We start from the raw sequence: 21320 nt of genomic DNA, 5'->3' as shown, positions 1-21320 counted from the left end.
ACTCAACTGCTGAGGTCATTAGTCCCCTAGAACTTAGAACTAGTTAAACCTAACTAACCTAAGGACATCACAAACATCCATGCCCGAGGCAGGATTCGAACCTGCGACCGTAGCGGTCTTGCAGTTCCAGACTGCAGCGCCTTTAACCGCACGGCCACTTCGGCCGGCAGGTGATCTTTCCCTGTAGTTATTACTACTCTGCCAACGGTTGTCATACGGGTGGTGTCTGTGTTGTGAGAATAGCCTTGTTGTGTCCAGTTATTATTTCTTTCATCGCGGAATTGCGACGGATGTGACCTGTAATTGTTGTGTTCCTGTTTTCGCGTTCCACGATTATCAGTGTCAATTTCTAATTCTTGTAAGAGTCCCTGAAAAGCTTCAATGTCGTCTTTGCAACGTCCTGCTAAAATAATATGTCGTAAATGTTCAGGCAATTTGATTAAGCAAATGCGAATGAGTTCTGAGGGGCTGTATGGGTTTGACAGGTACTGATTCTTGTGCAACATGTCTTCAAAATATTTCACAAGACTGGAAAATTCAGATTGTTCGAAATGTTTCATCATTATGATGCTATGTTTTACTCGGTCTTGTGTGGCTTGAGACCAATATGCTGAGAGGAAGGCATGGTAAAATTCTCCTTCACTGTGGCAATCGTGAATGACCGATCGCATTCTTACAGCTGGTTCATTCTCTAAGTAGCCACACATAAATTCTAATCTGTGTTCTAATGACCAGTTGGGCGGAAAACAATGAGAGAATTGATGAAGCCACGCTTGTGGATGAATGTCGTTGCCAGAATTCTTAATTGTTTTGAATTTACGTGTAGTAATGAACAGCTTATAGTCAAAATCATCAAGTCGCCGAGTCGCACGTCGGTCATTGTTACGTCGTGTCGGCGGTTCCATCTCAAAATTCGGTGTACCTTGCCAATTTCTTTCATAATTTCCGAAGGGCCCTGAGTTATTATTTTGTGGCTGTTCCGTATTTCTATGTCCCTCTTCCCGTATTGGAGCGCGAGTGGCCTCTGAAATACGTAATTCTTGTATTACCTGTGTCAGCTGATCTTGTACTTCCCGGATTTCTCTTTGGTGTTGCGTATTAATTTGATTCTGATTTTGTTTGAATTTCCTAATTTGTTCGCACTCTTCTGTGTCATTAAAGACTACTGGTTTTGTGTCATTCAGATTATCATCTACCTTCGTAGATAAATTATTTAGCTGATCCGAAAGTTCAACTACTTTCTCTGATAATGAACTAATTTCCTCCAAGTGTCTTTCTGAACCAATTTTCAGAGTATCTACTGTGTCCTTTAAGTTTTCCTGAGTTTTTGCAAGTTGCGTAACCGAATCGGTAGATGCAACTGAGTCCATTTTAGCTTGCAAGGTCTCATGATTTTCATGAACACTAATTTGCAGTTCTTTTATGGCTGCTTCGTGATTCTGTAATGCATTTTCATGCCGCGAAAAAATAGGTTGGAAATGCTCACAAATTTGTGTTTTTACGTCATTACAGACTTTTTGACATTTCGATTCTATTTTATGTAACTCAGTAGTTAAATCTTCACGTGTTTGTTCAAGCGTGGTGTCTAACTTTTGAAGCTTTTGCTGTGTTTGTCTCTGATTTTGTTCCATTGTGTCTAACTGTTGCTGTGTTTGTCTCTGGTGCTGTTCCATTGTGTCTAACTTTTGAAGATTTTGTTCCATTGTGTCTAACTTTTGAAGCTTTTGCTGCGTTTGTCTCTGATTTTGTTCCATTGTGTCTAACTTTTGAAGCTTTTGTCCCATTTGTTGCATTAATTGTAATAACACTGCACTGGTGTCTGAAACATGTTCCTCAGTGCTTTTCGGCAGTGAATTTGCACCGGCAACAATCATATTTTGACAAGCGGAAAATGTGTCTTGACTCATTTGAGAAAACGGTGAGAACCCAAAACCTGAGTCTACAGTATTTGCAATATTGTGTTCTGTCATTCCCGATTCCTGAGGCGACCTGTTGCCGACCGATCGATCGATAATGCTTCCCTGTTCACTACCTGTTTCACTGTCTACACCATTATTTGACGCCCGCTCCATTTCCCTATGCACAGTTACCAAATTACTACTTTGAATATTAGTGAATTCATTACATGGTGGCGCTAACACACTACTTTCGTCTTCACTGTCATTTCTCAGTTTACTTTGGAGCCTAGTATTACGTTTATCACACGCCATTATTGTCACAATATTTCACACGATAACTCAGAAAAACACAATTTGAAGAGCAAAAATAAAAGAACACATTAACATAGCACTGAAAATAATATCTAGTTAATTGCAAGCGCAGCTGCGAAATACTTGCTGCAAATCTACATGCATGCCACAACTGTTTTACTGTACAAGAATGAAAAACTACACTGCAAAGGAAATTCTCTCTACAATTACGCGCAAGCAATAAACAAAAGCTACACTAATTACATAAACTACAAGAAAAAATCAGAAAATTCCAGTGAGGTATCCTAGGCTAAGGGTCGACATATGAAACGTCCCCTTTGAAAAATTATACAGGACTGTGCTTCAACTGACACACAATATTTTTTAGCGCAACGCAATCTGACTTCCAAAAATCCCTACAAAAGAATGGCCCTGACTAACATTAACCTATACGTTTCACAAATCACTTACCTAACAAAAATCTTCGTTACTCGAACTACTGCAATACAGCGAGCGCCACTACTGCCAGCTAAATAAAAGATTCAAACTACTGAAGACACTGTCTACTGATAGGCGTAGTTAGCAAATGAAAGATTTTTATAGAGAAAAAACAATGTATTTACCTTAATAGTCATAACTGACATCCAGTCTTACAAATTTCAAAACTCCGCCATCTCTCTCCCCTCATCCACCACTGCTGGCGGCTCACCTCCAACTGCGCAATGCTACGCGCTGTTCACATTCAGCTGCCCAACACTACAATGGCAGACAACAATGCAAACCAGCCACAGACTGCACACAGCACAGCCAGTGATTTTCATACAGAGCGCTACGTAACGTTGCCAATAATCAAACATAAGCAGCCTACTTACAAGTGAACTTCCGATGTCATCCACCAGGTCATTTATGTATATTGTGAATAGCAACTGTCCTACGACACTCCCCTGCGGCACACCTGCAATCACTCTTACTTCAGAAGACTTCTCTCCATTGAGAATGACATGCTGCGTTCTGTTATCTAGGAATTCTTCAATCCAATCACACAATTGGTCTGATAGTCCGTATGCTCTTACTTTGTTCATTAAACGACTGTGGGGAACTGTATCAAACGCCTTGCGGAAGTCAAGAAACACGGCATCTACCTGGGAACCCGTGTCTATGGCCCTCTGAGTCTCGTGGACGAATAGCGCGAGCTGGGTTTCACACGACCGTCTTTTTGGAGACCCGTGCTGATTCCTACAGAGTAGATTTCTAGTCTCCAGGAAAGTCATTATACTCGAACATAATACGTGTTCCAAAATTCTACAACTGATCGACGTTAGAGATATAGGTCTATAGTTCTGCACATCTGTTCGACGTCCCTTCTTGAAAACTGGAATAACCTGCGCCCTTTTCCAATCTTTTGGAACGCTACGCTCTTCTAAAGACCTACGGTACACCGCTGCAAGAAGGGGGGCAAGTTCCTTCGCGTACTCTGTGTAATATCGAACTGGTATCCCATCAGGTCCAGCGGCCTTTCCTCTTTTGAGCGATTTTAATTGTTTCTCTATCCCTCTGTCGTCTATTTCGATACCTACCATTTTGTCATCTGTGCAGTCTTCCTCTGTGAAACAGCTTTGGAAAAATACATTTAGTATTTCGGCCTTTAGTCTGTTATCCTCCGTTTCAGTACCATTTTGGTCACAGAGTGTCTGGACATTTTGTTTTGATCCACCTACCGCTTTGACATAAGACCAAAATTTTTTAGGATTTTCTGCCAAGTCAGGACATAGAACTTTACTTTCGAATTCATTGAACGACTCTCGCATAGCCCTCCTCACACTAAATTTCGCTTCGCGTAATTTTTGTTTGTCTGCAAGGCTTTGGCTATGTTTATGTTTGAAGTTCCCTTTGCTTCCGCAGCAGTTTTCTAACTCGGTTGGTGGCTCTTTTCCATCTCTTACGATCTTGCTTGGCACATACTCATCTAACGCATATTGTACGATGGTTTTGAACTTTGTCCACTGATGCTCAACACTATCTGTACTTGAGACAAAACTTTTGTGTTGAGCCATCAGGTACTCTGTAATCTGCTTTTTGTCACTTTTGCTAAACAGAAAAACCTTCCTACCTTTTTTAATATTTCTATTTACGGCTGAAATCATCGATGCCGTAACCGCTTTATGATCACTGATTCCCTGTTCTGCGTTAACTGTTTCAAATAGTTCGGGTCTGTTTGTCACCAGAAGGTCTAATATGTTATCGCCACGAGACGGTTCTCTGTTTAACTGCTCAAGGTAGTTTTCAGATAAAGCACTTAAAAAAATTTCACTGGATTCTTTGTCCCTGCCACCCGTTATGAACGTTTGAGTCTCCCGGTCTGTATCCGGCAAATTAAAATCTCCACCAAGAACTATAACATGGTGGGGAAATCTACTCGAAATATTTTCCAAATTATCCTTCAGGTGCTCAGCCACAACAGCTTTTGAGCCCGGGGGCCTACAGAGACATCCAATTACCATGTCTGAGCCTGCTTTAACCGTGACCTTCACCCAAATCATTTCACATTTCACATTTCGGATCTCCGTCAATTTCCTTCGGTACTATTGCACTTCTTATCGCTATAAACACGCCTCCCACTTCACTGTCCAGCCTGTCTCTGCGGATCTGAGTTTAGGATTTCATTACTGTTTACGTCTGGTTTCAGCCAACTTTCTGTCCCTAGTACTATATGGGCGTTGTGACCGTTTATTAAAGAGAGCAGTTCTGGGACCTTTCTATAGACGCTCCTGCAGTTTACTATTAGCACATTAATATTGTTATTCTCTACTCCTACCTTGCCGCGTCTCAGGAGGCGTCTTGTCGGACCTAGGGAGGGAATTCTCTAACCTAAAAAACCCCCATGTGTACTCCACACGTACTCCGCTACCCTTGTAGCCGCTTCCGGCGTGTAGTGCACGCCTGGCCTATTCAGGGGAACCCTACATTTCTCCACCCGATAGCGGAGGTCGAGAAATTTGCACCCCAGATCTCCGCACAATCGTCTGAGCCTCTGGTTTAAGCCTTCCACTCGGCTCCAAACCAGAGGACCGCGATCGGTTCTGGGAACGATACTACAAATAGTTAGCTCTGATTCCACCCCGCGAGCGAGGCTTTCCGCCTTCACAAATTCCGCCAACCGCCTGTACGAACTGAGGATGACCTCTGAACCCAGACGGCAGGAGTCATTGGTGCCGACATGAGCAACAATTTGCAGTCGGGTGCTGGACCCGCGAGTCACGACTAGAGCTGCTAGCGCCGCTCCACTGCTTGTGACAAGTGTCTAGCGTGCTCTCGCCCACTCTTTCTCGGGACGTCAACTAGGAATGTAGCATAGCCTTCAGCTGATAGGAAGCAATCTCTAACAAGGCGCTCTGTCAAGTATGACATGCGTAATGCCTCTCTAGATATGTTTGTAATTATATGTATGCAGCATATGAAGAAACCTGTACCACAAGTTAAGTACAATATATATAATTTTTTACCAACGACTACTACTTTGAGGTTCGCCGATGACATTGTAATTCTGTCAGAGACAGCAAAGTACCTGGAAGAGCAGCTGAATGGAATGGACAGTGTCTTGAAAGGAGGATATAAGATGAACATCAACAAAAGCAAAACGACGATAATGGAATGTAGTCGAGGTAACTCGGGTGATGCTGAGGGAATTAGATTAGGAAATGAGACACTTAAGGTAGTAAATGAGTTTTGCTATTTGGGGAGCAAAATAACTAATGATGGTCGAAGTAGAGTGGATATAAAATGTAGACTGGCAATGGCAAGGAAAGCGTTTCTGAAGAAGAGAAATTTGTTAACATCGAGTATAGATTTAAGTGTCAGGAAGTCGTTTCTGAAAGTATTTGTATGGAGTGTAGCTATGTATGGAAGTGAAACATGGACGATAAATAGTTTGGACAAGAAGAGAATAGAAGCTTTCGAAATGTGGTGCTACAGAAGAATGCTGAGGATTAGATGGGTAGATCACATAACTAATGAGGAGATATTGAATAGAATTGGGGAGAAGAGAAATTTGTGGCAAACCTTGATTAGAAGAAGGGATCGGCTGTTAGGACATGTTCTGAGGCATCAAGGCACCACCAATTTAGTATTGGAGGGCAGCGTGGAGGGTAAAAATTGTAGAGGGAGACCAAGAGAGGAATACACTAACGAGATTCAGAAGGATGTTGGTTGCAGTAGGTACTGGGAGATGAAGAAGCTTGCACAGGATAGAGTAGCATGGAGAGCTGCATCAAACCAGTCTCTGGACTGAAAACAACAGCAACAACAACAACAAATTATTACAGTCGTTGCAGATACAAACTATACAGCCAGCTCCTTACCGACTTCATTGCCAAACCTGCAATATTTTTCTATTTAGAATTTGCCACCTGTCATCATAACAACTGACAACGAGAATCATAACAACCATTTGATAGAGTGGACGATTGTAGCTTCTTTAAAGGTCACATCCTGTCTCGCTACTGATAGACACAAAGGTCCCGAGTCTCGGTCCGGCACACAGTTTTAATCTGCCAAGAAGTTTCATATCAGCGCACACTTCGCTGCAGAGTGAAAATCTCATTCTGGAAACACCCCCCAGGCTGTGGCTAAGTCATGTCTCCGCAATATCCTTTCTTTCAGGAGTGCTAGTTCTGCAAGGTTCGCAGGAGAGCTTCTGTAAAGTTTGGAAGGTAGGAGGCAAGGTACTGGCAGAAGTAAAGCTGTGAGGACGGGGCGTGAGTCGTGCTTGGGTAGCTCAATTGTTAGAGCACTTGCCAGCGAAAGGCAAAGGTCCCGAGTTCGAGTCTAGGTCCGGCATACAGTTTTAATCTGCCAGGAAGTTTCACATCAGCGCACACTCCGCTGCAGAGTGAAAATCTCATTCTGGAGACATAAACCTCGTTTCCACGTACTCCAAAACAGAACCGTGACGTAACATGTTTTCAAAATTCGAGCGCAGTTAGCTGTTGCCTGTTACTGTCGTCCGCCTTTACATTCGCCCCACCGTGTAAGACCGGTGCACATCTTCTTCAGCACCGGAAACAATGTACCATACATACGATATCGCAGTGCCTGTGTTGATCAGAAGTACGGTGCTATCAATGTTCATTCGGGCATATGGAAGCCTGGGACTGATCGTGAAGCGTGCCCGGATAGCCTAGTGATAAGGCAAACACTCGCGGAAAGCGGGAAATCCGGGTTCGAGTCCCAGTCCAGCACAAATTTTCATTGCCGTCATTGCATTGTACAGTTGATGGCTGTCCACATTTGCAAGTACGAGTAGATTTCCTGTATATCACATCCAATTTCACGACCTCCAGACTAAAATTACTGGCGGGTTTAGTAATCTGTTTGTCGCTTTGTTTACCCTCTGGTAGTGACCGCTCATAGCAGCCAGGACCTGATTTATCAAATGGAATCTGATGGTTTCCTGGTTGAAAAGCGTGTTCCGCAACAGCTGATCTTTCTGTTTTTCCCCTCCTACAGTTGTCCTTATATTTTTAGAGTCATTTTTCCATCTGCATCCATATTCTACAAACCACTGAGAAGCACATGCCAGGGGGCTCTTCCCATTATACAAATTATTAGGGATTCTTCCCATTCTATTCACGTATGGAGTGCAGGTGAAATCGTTTGCTTAAACGCATCTGTGTGTGCTGTAATTAGACTGCAAGACGGCAAATCTTCTAGCCTCTTTATACACTCATTAAGGACTATCATAGCACCCTATCGTGCATTTCTAAAATCTCAATTTGCGTACATGGACGTTAATTCCATTTTGCTGCTATACAACACCATCAGGCAAACAGTAGGTACACTACGTGATCAAAACTATCCGGACACCCCCAAAAACATACGTTCATATTAGGTGCATTGTGATGCCACCTACTGCCAGGTACTCCATATCAGCGACCTCAATAGTCATTAGTCATCGTGAGAGAGCAGAATGGGGTGCTCCGCGGAACTCACGGACTTCGAACGTGGTTAGGTGATTGGGTGTCACTTGTGTCATACGTCTGTACGCGAGATTTCCACTTCCTAAACATCACCAGGTCCACTGTTTCCGATGTGATAGTGAAGTGAAAAGGTGAAGGGGAACGTACAGCACAAAAGCGTACAGGCCGACCTCGTCTGTTGACTGACAGAGACCGCCGACAGTTGAAGAGCGTCGTAATGTATAATAGGCAGACATCTATCCTGACCATCACACAGGAATTCCAAACTACATCAGGATCCACTGCAGGTACTATGACAGTTAGGCAGGAGGTGAGAAAACTTGGATTTCATGGTCGAGCGGCTGCTCAAAATCCACACATCATGCCGGTAAATGCCAAACGACGCCTCGGTTAGTGTAAGTAGCGTAAACATTGGACGATTGAACAGTGGAAGAACGTTGTATGGAGTGAAGAATCACGGTACACAATGGGGCTATCCGATAGCAGAGTGTGGGTATGGCGAATGCCCAGTGAACGTCATCTGCCAGCGTGTCTAGTGCCAACAGTAAAATTCGGAGGCGGTGGTGTTATGGTGTGGTCTGCCCCGATTGCTGATTGGTCAGTGTGACGGACTGCCGTCCTAAGGGGCCCAGGTTCGATTCCCGGCTGCGTCGGGGATCTTCTCCGCTCAGGGACTGGATGTTGTGTTGTCTTCATCATCACTTCAGCCCCATCCTTCGCGCAGGTCGCCTAATGTGGCGTCGAATGTAATAAGACCTGCACCAAGGCGGCCGGACCTGCCTCCCAGCCAATGACGCCAAACGCTCATTTCCATTTTTTTTTATGGTGTAGTCGTGTATTTCATGCTGTGTCTTGCAATCTTTCATGTGTTGTTTTGCGTGGCACTATCACACCACAGGCCTACATTGATGTTTTAAGCACCTTCTTGCTTCCCATTGTTGAAGAGAAATTCGGGGATGGCGATTGCATCTTTCAACACGATCGAGCACCTGTTCATAATGCACGGCCTATGGCGGAGTGGTTACACGACAGTAACATCCCTGCAATGGAGTGGCCTGCACAGAGTCCTGACCTGAATCCTATAGAACATCTTTGGAATGTTTTGGACCGCCGACTTCGTGCCAAACCTCACCGACCGACATCGATACCTCTCCTTTGTGCAGCACTCCGTGAAGAATGGACTGTCATTCCCCAGGAAACCAGATTGAACGTATACCTGCGAGAGTGCAAGCTGTCATCAAGGCTAAGGGTGAGCCAACACGGTATTGAATTCCAGCATTACCGACGGAGGGCGCCACGAACTTGTAAGTCATTTTCAGCCAGGTATCCAGATGCTTTTGATCACATAGTGTAATTGGGTAGATACTGGCATGCACATGACAGGGCGGAGGGTGCATATACGTCATAATTCAGTTCATCTCACGTTGGAGACGAACGGTAACTTTTGGGTTGTGCAGAGGACAAATGCTCAAAATAGCAGCGAATGGGCAGAAGGTAGGGAAAACATCCAGTACTGGGAATTGCTGATGCAGTCGTGGCTGACGGCTTTCTCATTGATGTCGGGTCTCCGGAGCTAGAGCGACGGACGATCGCTATTTTTACAATGGCTGGTGGTAGCTTTCTCACAAAAGCCTCATGTTTTCGTCAGGATAGAACCAGCTCGGCACCATGACTGTGCTGTTGTTTGGAAAGTTCTGGCAGAGGCTGTGGGAGGTTACTCAATTGTAACGTCAGCACACGTTTGCAGTCACCACCACAAAATGGCGCGAAGGAATTGTGTTGGGCCTAGATCGACGGGATGTAGTAGTGAGACTCCATACGAATTTGTTGTAAGGCCATAGTTGGCGAAAGCTTTGTTTATGGGCGATGATTTACGAGTTCTGACTCAGTGGAAAGGTCGCTCTCTGGCGCGGGGCGGAAGAGAAATATAGAAGTTGGTTTCTGGCCGCCACAGGAGTCGGTCGAGTACTTCACTACCCTTATTCCAGAGTACTTTCATTCGCAGTTTCACTTGGCCGGCCACAGGGACGAACAAGTTTTTTCACGCTCGTGCATCGATCCGTCTCCAAGGCGGAGCCCATTTCCATGCAGCGGAGCCGACCACGAGTAGCAGCCATCAACAGCACGCAGCCCTGCACCGTACTGTCGGTAATTTACGCAGCTTCGGGAGGATTTCAGTTGATTTTTCAGCCACCCAAAATTCGAACTGAGGTTTCGCAGTGGTTGCATCCACAGAACCACTTAGTATACATAGGATAACGTGATCTGCAACCAATTACCCACTTGTTTATCGATAGTATAGATTCCACCTGTTCTCTTTGCTCCCTCTTCTCGTAATAAAGATTCCATGCATTGTGATTTTTACTAGATTCTTGCCAATACCTCTATCACATGAGGACTATCTACATATTTGGTTAATGTTCATAACATTATTGTTCCTTGTACAAAAACAGGATCAGTTTTGTGTTCAATTTTAAGAAAATAAATGAAATTTTAATTTTCACGATAACATTTATCTGTTTAGCAGTCACACACACCAGAATACTTTCCCATCATTGGAGGGTAACATTGATCAACTAATTTAATGAATAAACTATTTGAGCGGCTAGTCATCCTACGAAGTATTTATGCCAAAGCCATTATAATATTGCTTACAAACGTTGCGCAGATTCAGTATCTGTATTACATCCTGATTCTGTCCCCTAACTTATATGTCGGTTAAGGGTCCCATGACAGCAAACATGCAGCTAGTTTCCATAGTGGCGACCCTAGCCATAGGATTCGCACACAACGGGTCACATTGATACGAGGGTTGAAACTTTAATAGTGACAACTATTTATTTACAGCTCGTACAAAATAGATACGTGTTTCAAAGTTCTACTGATCTTCAAAGTAGTCACAAGCATTGTGTATAACCCGTTTCCAACGATGTGGAAGTCGTAGGATACTCTGAGCAGTGCCAGTTGTGTTGACAGTTCGAGTGGCACCGTCTATTGCCCGACGAATTTGTAGCAGTTCTGAAGCGAATGCCATGAAGTGTTTCCTTAAGTTTAGAAATCTAGTTAAACTCACAAGGGCTTAAGTCAGGAGAGTGCAGTACGTGGTATAGCGCTTAGTAGCCCCATCAGTCAAACAAATAAGTAACAGCTTGCACTGTACGCGCTTGAGCATTGTCCTGCAAAATGATGGTCAGGTCCTGCAGAAAGTGTCATCACTTCTATGCTGTTCATTTTTGGAACACAAAATCGTATTCTAATTATTACAAATATTACGAACGTACTGATGTGCTCACTTCATCGTGCTGACGGAATAGCAACAGATTAGTTGCAGACATTGTTCACTAAAACAATTAACGCTCGAAAATCCGATATTTGATAACGCTAGCAAAATAAGAATTTATTTTAAGCAGGTCATAAAATATTCATTTTCAAAATTGAATTTCTGGCTTCCCCAACTTATTTTGCATGTAAACATGATGAGTAGTGTCATTCGCTTAAGAGTATAAATACGAATGTTCTTGGTCATAACCGTCGATTTGTAGTCCATAACGATCACGTACAGAAAACTGAAAAATTAAGTGAAAACCTGTGTTTCACGGTATGTCAACGATCGGACAACTGCTCACAAGTTCTGTCCTCTTTAGGTTCCAAACCTTCTTTATGAGAACCACAAAATGCAACGGATGATTTATTCTCTGCATTTTCTTTTTCGTTACGATACAGGAACAGGTCTACTGCACGGAACTATGCCTGGTGATGAGACACGAGTTTCCTATGGTGGCGCAGTTATAAATCACAACATGAAGAGCACGCACGCTTTCGTACCGTTTTTGGAATGTAAAGTAATCTCGTTTATGGGTGTTTTGGAAGCCTGTTGTGACACATTAACTGAGAGAGGCCATTCGGAACAAACGGCGTGGTGTCTTGACTGGGGTTGTCTTGTTTTTGTACGAGTACATTCTGTCACATTACACTCTGGACGGAAAAGAAGAATTGTTGCCTCCTAGTGTAGACTTCCAGTTATTTCCAACTCTTATGTTCATGAAAAAGTGGATAGGTGCCGATGGCTTCAACCCCACCGAAATACGTAAAGATGCTGTCACAGCTATCTCAGTCGACAGAATTTTGTGGAGAAGGAATTTGCCAACTCGTTAGACGTTATACACATTATTCTAACAAATTTTGCTTCAGTTATTCCATTATTTTATGTAGCCCCTAAAGCTTAAGGGATGGTACTTTCTGTACATCCGTGATACACACCGCACGTACTTTATTCTTAATCTGCCGTCACATGATTTGAGTCTAAACTCAACCACGTAAGACATTTCGAATACATTAACACTAAATTAAATTCTTCTTAGTATTTTGTTTACGGAACATTGATGGGTTATGACTGAATAAACGTAATTCGCTTCAAAAACATTTACCCCTAAGTCTCTTCGTTACATACCGCTGCGGAAGCCTGCAGTCCTGAGTTCATACATCATGTTCTGCCAGGCTGTTATATTAAAGACTTCTCATGGGTTTTGGCGCTGCATTTTTCAGAAATTAAAATGTCTTAAGGAGCCAGTAGGTAACATAAAAAAACGAACAATTTTGCAGAGTTAACAAAATGGCTAAATGGCTCTGAGCACTATGGGACTTAACATCTATGGTCATCAGTCCCCCAGAACTTAGAACTACTTAAACCTAACTAACCTAAGGCCATCACACAACACCCAGCCATCACGAGGCAGAGAAAATCCCTGACCCCGCCGGGAATCGAACCCGGGAACCCGTGCGTGGGAAGCGAGAACGCTACCGCACGACCACGAGATGCGGGCAGTTAACAAAACGATAACCGAAAGTTGTCATTGTGGACAACAGAGAAGATGACAAGACTCAAGAGAGGATGTAGTTTGCATGCAACTTTCTTTTTAGTGTGATAAAAATCAGAGAGAAAGCAATGGTGCCTGTATGTGTTTTATGTTCAAAAAAATTACCATAGCTCTGAATCACCTGCTTTATGTTTAAATGGTTCAAATGGCTCTGAGCACTATGGGACTCAACTGATGTGGTTATCAGTCCCCTAGAACTTAGAACTACTTAAACCTAACTAACCTAAGGACATCACACACATCCATGCCCGAAGCAGGATTCGAACCTGCGACCGTAGCAGTCGCACGGTTCCAGACTGCGCGCCTAGAACCGCGAGACCACCGCGGCCGGCCCTGCTTTATGTGTTAGTGGATAGTGGTAACAGGCATGACGTGACGTGACGTAGTATTCGCAAGGGAACTGATGGGTTCCAGTAAATTTGATGGAATCGCCATCTTGCGGAGGGAGTAGGAATCGTGTGCTAAGCATGATAAAAGTCAACTTCTAACAGTATTATTTCATGTGCTGGAAGAACGGACCGTCGTTTCGACCAATGTAGCAGTTCATTTTGTGTGCCTACTGGCGGCTGGATGGCTGTTCCGGGAATCTGTCGAATCTTTGACTGTGAGGTGTCTGCTCTGTTTCACTGTGGATGCTGTTCGGACCATTAGTGAAGTTGTGTACTCACGCTGTGCATATCGAAGTGCATGATGTTGGCGAGATAGAGCGGCAGCGAAGTGATGAGCAGGTAGAAACTCCAGTCAAACGTGATCAGGAAGGCGACCATGGCCCAGACAGCCGGCGTGGAAATTACACTCCTCCAGGGCACAGGCAGTTTCTTCTGCAAAGTAAAACAGAATACAGCTTGTGCCACGCTACTGATGTTAAGTGCTAGTTGCTGTTTAATTACTGCACAAAACTGAGTACATTATCACGGATGGACAGTTTTAATAAAATACAGTCTCACGACTTGAAAATAAAGAGAGCGAGAGAGAGTTTGGAATCAAATAATGAAAAATGATCCATATAAATATAAAAAATTAAGCATAAGCCTCGTGTATGGCCACTAGCACAACTTATCCCATTACGACATTTTGGTTTAAAAAGCTCGCGTCTGGTAAAAAATAAATGAGAGAGGGAACAAGAAGCTCCGTGGTCACAAAGAGATGTCATTGCCTATGAGGAAAATGATTTTGCAAGTTTGTGCAAGTGGTTAACTGCTGTCATGTAGGTGTGAATGGAAAGAAGGAATAACTGTACATGACACCGTTGGATAGGAAACACCAAGGCATTGTTCAGCTGCCTAATCCGAAAGCCATTTCATTAACCGTAAACAAAGGTCCGTTTCCACGCGACGTATGAAAGTTCTTTCTCATGAGAGTGTGTTGAGTGTAGGTGACAGCAGTGGATGAGTGTATAGTGTGGTATCACGTCACATAGCCTACTCCCTCTAACAGCATCAAAGGAACTGCCGGCATTAAGGTACCCATGCGAGAGTCGCATCATCTCGCTTCATGAAGCACTGTGGAAAGTTTTTGAACTTAATCCAAGACACTGGTAAGCCACCACCTCTCCTCCCCTTGTCGGAGGAACACTAGTGATGAGTATTTTTGGGCCGCCGTTTATCGAGAAGAAATTTGAAAGCAGCGAGAATCAATTAGCATATTTAGGGGATTACTGAAGAATGGGACACAGCCCATCGGCTTTGACCAATGATATCAAAAGTTACCAGAGATGATATATTGCACAGATTTAACAGCAAAGACGAATGTTGAGAAACAAAGGAATATAGGACAGAGAGAACAGATGGTAGACATATACCACGTACATTCATACCTCGAACATTATGTTAAGTATGTCAAATGGTTCAAATGGCTCTGAGCACTATGGGACTTAACATCTGGGGTCATCAGTCCCCTAGAACTTAGAACTACTTAAACCTAACTAACCTAAGGACATCACACACATCCATGCCCGAGACAGGATTCGAACCTGCGACATTAGCGGTCGCTCGGTTCCAGGCTGAATCGCCTAGAACCGCTCGGCCACTTCGGCCGGCCGTTAAGTATATCGCTTACTTGTGTCATGTCCGCCCCCGGTAGCTGAATGGTCAGCGCGATGGAATGTCAATCGTAAGGGCCCGGGTTCGATTCCCGGCTGGGTCGGAGATTTTCTCCGCTCAGGGACTGGGTGTTGTGTTGTCCTAATCATCATCATTTCATCCCCATCGACGCGCAGGTCGCCTAAAGTGGCGTCAAATCGAAAGACTTGCACCCGGCGAACGGTCTACCCGACGGGAGGCCCTAGTCACACGACATTATTAATTAACTTGAGTCATAGTATCCTATTCTTCAGTTGACCTATATTGCTAAACTGAAAAGTGAGATACTAGTACAAAAAAGAAAAAAAGGATGCTAGCACTAGCATCCTATTCTTCAGTCGACCTGTATAGGCCAGCTGAAGTATGGGATACAAATTTTTTGTACGTCGGTCTTATTGCGTACTCTATTACTACTATCGACTGAAAAGCATCGTAGTAATATTAGTGCTAGCGAAGGCGAAAAAAAGCGACAACTGTAAAATTTGTATTCTGTACTGCAGTTGACGAACCCTGCTTCAAATCTTCCATATTTATAGGAATAGATAAATCCATACCCACAAACGAAAATCAAAAAGTAAAAATTGTCCAGAATGAAAAGCATTTCTTCCAAAATAACTCAAACTCACTAAGAATGAAAGTAAGTACCGAATAAATTGGAATGCACAAACGATTTAAATTAATACAAACGACAAAAATCGTACAAAATGTCCACCCTGTCTTTTGGAACACATTCATTTATTTCCATTTACAATGATGACACCTCGCCCCAAAAGATATCGGTTTTATTGTCTATGGCTTGAAAATAAAGACAGTAATATCTGCGAGTAAGCTATGAAGTCGCTGGTCAAAGCCGACGGGTTGTATCCCATTCTTCAGTTGACCCATATTTAGAAGCAGAAAACGAGAGTGGATCGTTTTAACTGAAAAGAGAAAATGCACTTTTTTATACTTTGACATCCAATAAATCGTGTACAACTTTGCCTGATCTGGTTGTTACAAAGTCTTATTTGTAGTAATATCTAGAACGGGAAAGAAAAGATGTTGTTTACTATGCAGCGTCGGTGTACAATAACAGACGATAATTATCTACATGTAGAAAGAGAAGAACCGAATATTTTCAGTTGCTTCCAGTTGAATATAGCTGCAGTATCCTGCGGAACAGCGCGGTGAGTATAACAGTTGGCTTGTATATGGGTAACGTAGCCTTGCAGAACCCATCCAACGACGTTAATTTCGGTTTCTTTTTGGTTTCATAAATCATCTGGGAACTCTAGCAAATTCGAGAATGGTTCCTGAAATAAGCCACGGTTGTTTCCTTCCCCTTATTCGTTTTTTTTTTTAATCACTGTATAGTGTGTGGAGCAGAGGAACAGTTAAGAGACTATGATCGGTTTTTCCGTCAGCATGACAAAGCAAGCTGTCATAAAGCAGCATATGTGAGGAAATGCTTTGTGAACAGTAACATTTCTGAAATGGACTATCCTGCGCTGAGCCCCGATCTGAATCCAATGGAACACCTATAGGATAAATTAGAATTATATATTAATACCTTCAGCTGCTACCGGGCGTTGATATATATCAACGGGGAAAGGTGAAAATGTCCGAAAGAACAGACACCATATCCGTATATGGTTCAAATGGCTCTGTGCACTATGGGACTTAGTATTTGAGGTCATTAGTCCCCTAGAACTTAGAACTAGTTAAACCTAACTAACGTAAGGACATCACACACATCCATGCCCGAGGCAGGATTCGAACCTGCGACCGTAGCAGTCGCGCTGTTCCGGACTGAGCACCTAGAACCGCTAGACCACCGCGGCCGGCCATATCCGTATAAGTACATAGTTCTAGCAACAGCGGCCATGACCTCCTTCTTCTGTGAGGATGCACACATATTCCCCGAACTCTTACGGGACTTGGTAAGAATGTCTTCCACGAGTAAAGAGTGTGTTGGGGTGGGACACTACGAATGTAGTGTGTGGACATACAAGGTGAGAATGTGGGTCTCGCGGAAAGCGTGCGCGAGATAGTCCCTCCAGTCGCGCTATCCTCTGTGCCCTCGAGGGCTCAGATGGATAGAGCGTCTGCCATGTAAGCAGGAGATCCAGGGTTCGAGTTCGAGTCCGGGTCGGGGCACACATTTTCACCTCTCTCAGTTGATATATATCAACGCCCGGTAGCAGCTGAAGGTATTAATGTATAATTCTAGTTTCATTCTAGACGGCTACAGGTCATCAACGGTGTCTGTTCTTCCGGATATGTCCGCAAGAACAGACACCATATCCGTATAGGTGCCTCTAGGATAAGTTACGTTGACTTCTTTTCAAAACCCAGCAGACAAAATCACTACCTTACCTGTTATCGGCTGTTGAGGTAGAATGGGCTGCCATTGCTCGGCAGATATTCAGACACCTCATAGGAAGTGTCCCCAGCAGATTTGCACTAGTCATAAAGGCGAAGAGTGAGACTATATTATTGTCCACTAATAGGTGTCCGGATACTAATAGGTATCCGAATAGTTTTGTGTGTGTGTTTGTGTGTGCAAGGAGGAGTGTGGGGGAGATCAAGCTTCGATTGCAGCAGTCAGATTCAAATTTTGCTTACCCAGAATAGACTAGCGTGAAGAACTGCACCAGACCGGTATTCAGACTGAAGACCGCAACAACAAAAACCTCGAACTCATACAGAAATTTGGCGATGTGATGCAGTGCAGCCTAGTATTTGGTTTGTACTGTGCGTACCCTGGCGCTCGACACGATGCTGGCCTCGATGTAGCGGCGCTCTGCCGGGTCGATGCGCGGGTGTCGCGCCGGCGAGTCCGCGACCAGCAGGTACCAGGGCACGCACCACAGCAGCCCCAGGCCGCCGAACACGTAGAACGCCAGCGGCCAGCCCGCAGCCGTCTCGCACAGCGCGCCCGTCGCCGCCATAGATGCCACGATGCCCCAGTACATGCCTTGCCACAAATAAAGTGCCTTCACTAACACCTAGTTTACTACTACGTACTGTGGCTGCCAGCTTCTTACACCGATTGTTTACCCCCTTTCAGACCCAAATCTTCTCTGGAGGAATAAAATTTTTGTTTCGTGTTGTAATTCATACAGAAATATGTACTCGCTTTTAAAATATGCTTTGTACTGTTGACTTCCTTTTATGGACTAAAATAACTAATTATGAAACATTCACTCTTGTAATAAATAAACTGGCCATTCAGTGATGAGATTTTCACTCGGCAGCGGAGTGTGCGATGATATGAAACTTCCTTGCAGATTAAAACTGTGTGCCGGACCGAGACTCGAACTCGGGACCTTTGGCTTTCGGGAGCAAGCGCTCTACCAACTGAGCTACCCAAGCACGACTCACCCCCCCCCCCCCCGCCTCCTCATAGCTTTACTTCTGCCAGTAGTTGGTAGAGCACTTGCCCACGAAAGGCAAACGTCCCGAGTTCGAGTCTTGGTCCGGCACACAATTTTAATCTGCAAAGAAGCTTCATATCTGTCCACACTCCGCAGCAAAGTGAAAATCCCATTCTGGAAACATATCCCATGCTGTGGCTAAGCCATGTCTCCGCAATATCCTTTCTCTCAGGAGTGCTAGTTCTGCAAGGTTCGCAGGAGAGCTTCTGTAAAGTTTGGAAGATAGGGGATGAGATACTGGCAGAAATAAAGCTGTGAGGACGGGGCGTGAGTCGTGCTTGGGTAGCTCAGTTGGTAGAGCACTTGCCCACGAAAGGCAAAGGTCCCGAGTTCGAGTCTCGGTCCGGCACATAGTTTTAATCTGCCAAGAAGCTTCTGGGCATTCAGTAATTACCATGCAATACAAAATTAATAAAAATATTTACATATGCAGTGGAATATAACTAACCAACCTAAAAAGTACAATACTAAACTCTGCCCTAACAGGCCATGAAGGCCCAACGTTACCGACCGGCTGCCGTGTAATCCTCAGCCCACAAGCGTCACTGATTGCGGATATGGAGGGGATGTAGTCAGCACACCGCTCTGCCGGCCGTAAGTCAGTTTACGAGATCGTAACTAACCAACCACTTCCGTATATTCTGGCGGTTACAAGCTGCTGCGTACTGCTACAGTTGGCAGCACCTGTACGTGATAAAAATATTGAACACTCGCAAACGTGTACATGAAGTTTCCACTGGGGAAAAATATTTCTTTTCCAGCTACGGGACAGTAATATTTAATGTACACAGTTGTAGTCAGACAGTCTGAAAGGGTTAAACACCACACGCAGACACACACACGCACACACACACACATTGCGGTGGGCAATTCATGAGTTCCAATATGTCACAACAAAGTAAAGCATTTGCAGACAGTGGAGTAACTAGGGCAACTGGTACCCAGGGCAAATTTCACACACCCCCGTCGCTGTCCATATTTCGCATTGCTTGCAACAATAAAACGATTACAAAAATATTGAGGCTTTCGTTGCCACGTATTGACTATCTCGGATTCTCTGGCTGACGTTTGTTTGACGAGCACGAGTGGCGGACTGGTCCGCCACCAGCAATGGAGCCTGAGGCTCGGACAATGCCAACCACTACTGACGGTGAAACGTCAGAAAAATCGTCGGCCGGAGAACCCGAGACAGAAGCCAACTGCCAGTATGCCATTAATACGATTCCTTTTTGATTGTTTCGATGCCAATCAATGGAAAGCCGTAACAAGCAAAACAACAAACACAAGATATACTCTTTACACTTTCGTTCAGTTGACTCACTTGGCTCACTGAAAATGGCTCCAACCAACAGCCGACAACATGAAACAAGTGTCTGCATACCAGGGAGAGGTAGGTCTCATGGAACTGTTGCTCAACACAGTCCGGTACGAAATTTACACGTGTATATCTATACGATATTTCACAGTTCCTATTACAGGTTGCTACGAGTTGTCCAGGGTTTTGGTGCGGAACCCTTGTCTGGAAATGTACCATCTGAATATAAAATAAGATTAGAAATTTGAAAATTTTGTGTTAATGTCTTATGGGATCAAAGTGCTGATGTCATCGGTCCCTAAGTCTACACACTACTTAATCTAACTTAAACTAACTTACGCTATGGACAACACACACACACCCATGCCCGAAGGAGGACTCGAACCTCCGACGGGGGCAGCCGCACGGACCGCGACAAGGCGCCTTCAACCGCGCGGCTACCCCGCGCGGCAAAATAAGATTACAGATCGAATCACTTTCAAATGTTCCGCCTAACCGTTGGTAAGTAAAGGAAGAGCTGCACAGAGATTCCGGATGGTTCGTTACATACAGTTTTTGTTCGATTAGAAAAACGACTGCGGGAAACAGGTACATTCACAACTAGGAAGGTTAACTTCAAAGCTCCATGGACGCACACCAAGTTTCGTGCACCGTGTGTATGAAAGTATGAGTCACACGGATACCCCTTTGCAACGAACAGCAGGATCTCCGCGTGGAGTACACAGGTTAGAGCTCACTCTTTGCGTGCAGTGAAGTACGCATTTCCGGATTTGAGTTCCTCGTTAAAACTTTATCTACTAACTCCCCTCTACAACCAGAAGAAGTCTGTAATAAGAATGATATAGATCCACAGGGATAAATCCATTCTTTGAAGACGAGTGCAAGACAGAGGGTAGCTCCCAATGTACCGGTAACTATGGATTTTGCCCGATCCATTCACATATGGAGTGCAGGGAAGAAGACTGTTTAAAAGTCCCTGTGTGCACTGTAATTCATGCAGTCTTGTCTTCGGGAACCCTGCGGAAGCGATACGTATGGGATTGTAGTATGTCACTGAGAGTTGGTTGTTGAAACTATCTAACGAGGCTCTCACGGGATTGTGTCTAAGTGATTGCCAGATCAAGGATCCCTTTCATACATCACCCACTTCCCATTTTAGTACGGTTCAATCCAATCCATTCCTCTTCTGCTACTACTGAAATGATCAGAATAACAAACTGACTCACAGTTGCTCATGGAAAGAGGCTCACTTTGTTGTCTTTTGCGCGTTGCTCGTAAGCGCAGTATGGCTGTGGCAAAGAGTGTCGTTTCAAATGGTTCAAATGGCTCTGAGCACTATGGGACTTAACATCTGAGGTCATCAGTCCCCCAGAACTTAGAAGTTAGGACATCACGCACATCCATGCCCGAGGCAGGATTCGAACCCGCGACCGTAGCGGTCGCGCGGTTCCAGACTGAAGCGCCTAG

General features: G+C 44.3%; 1 protein-coding gene across 1 annotated transcript in view; it reads right to left on the bottom strand.

The window, feature by feature from the left end:
• The window catches only part of LOC126252109 (sialin-like), a 168957-nt gene that overhangs the window by 56020 nt on the left and 91617 nt on the right, over nucleotides 1-21320 (bottom strand). Inside the window, exon 4 of the mRNA XM_049952973.1 lies at nucleotides 13710-13862. Coding sequence (XP_049808930.1) covers nucleotides 13710-13862 — 153 coding nt within the window. The remainder of the gene's footprint in view (nucleotides 1-13709; nucleotides 13863-21320) is intronic.

This window comes from Schistocerca nitens, chromosome 4 (assembly GCF_023898315.1).
Source record: "Schistocerca nitens isolate TAMUIC-IGC-003100 chromosome 4, iqSchNite1.1, whole genome shotgun sequence".
Classification (NCBI taxonomy): domain Eukaryota; kingdom Metazoa; phylum Arthropoda; class Insecta; order Orthoptera; family Acrididae; genus Schistocerca; species Schistocerca nitens.
The sequence above is the reverse complement of the archived record's forward strand: the minus strand, read 5'-3'. Positions and strand labels throughout refer to the sequence as shown.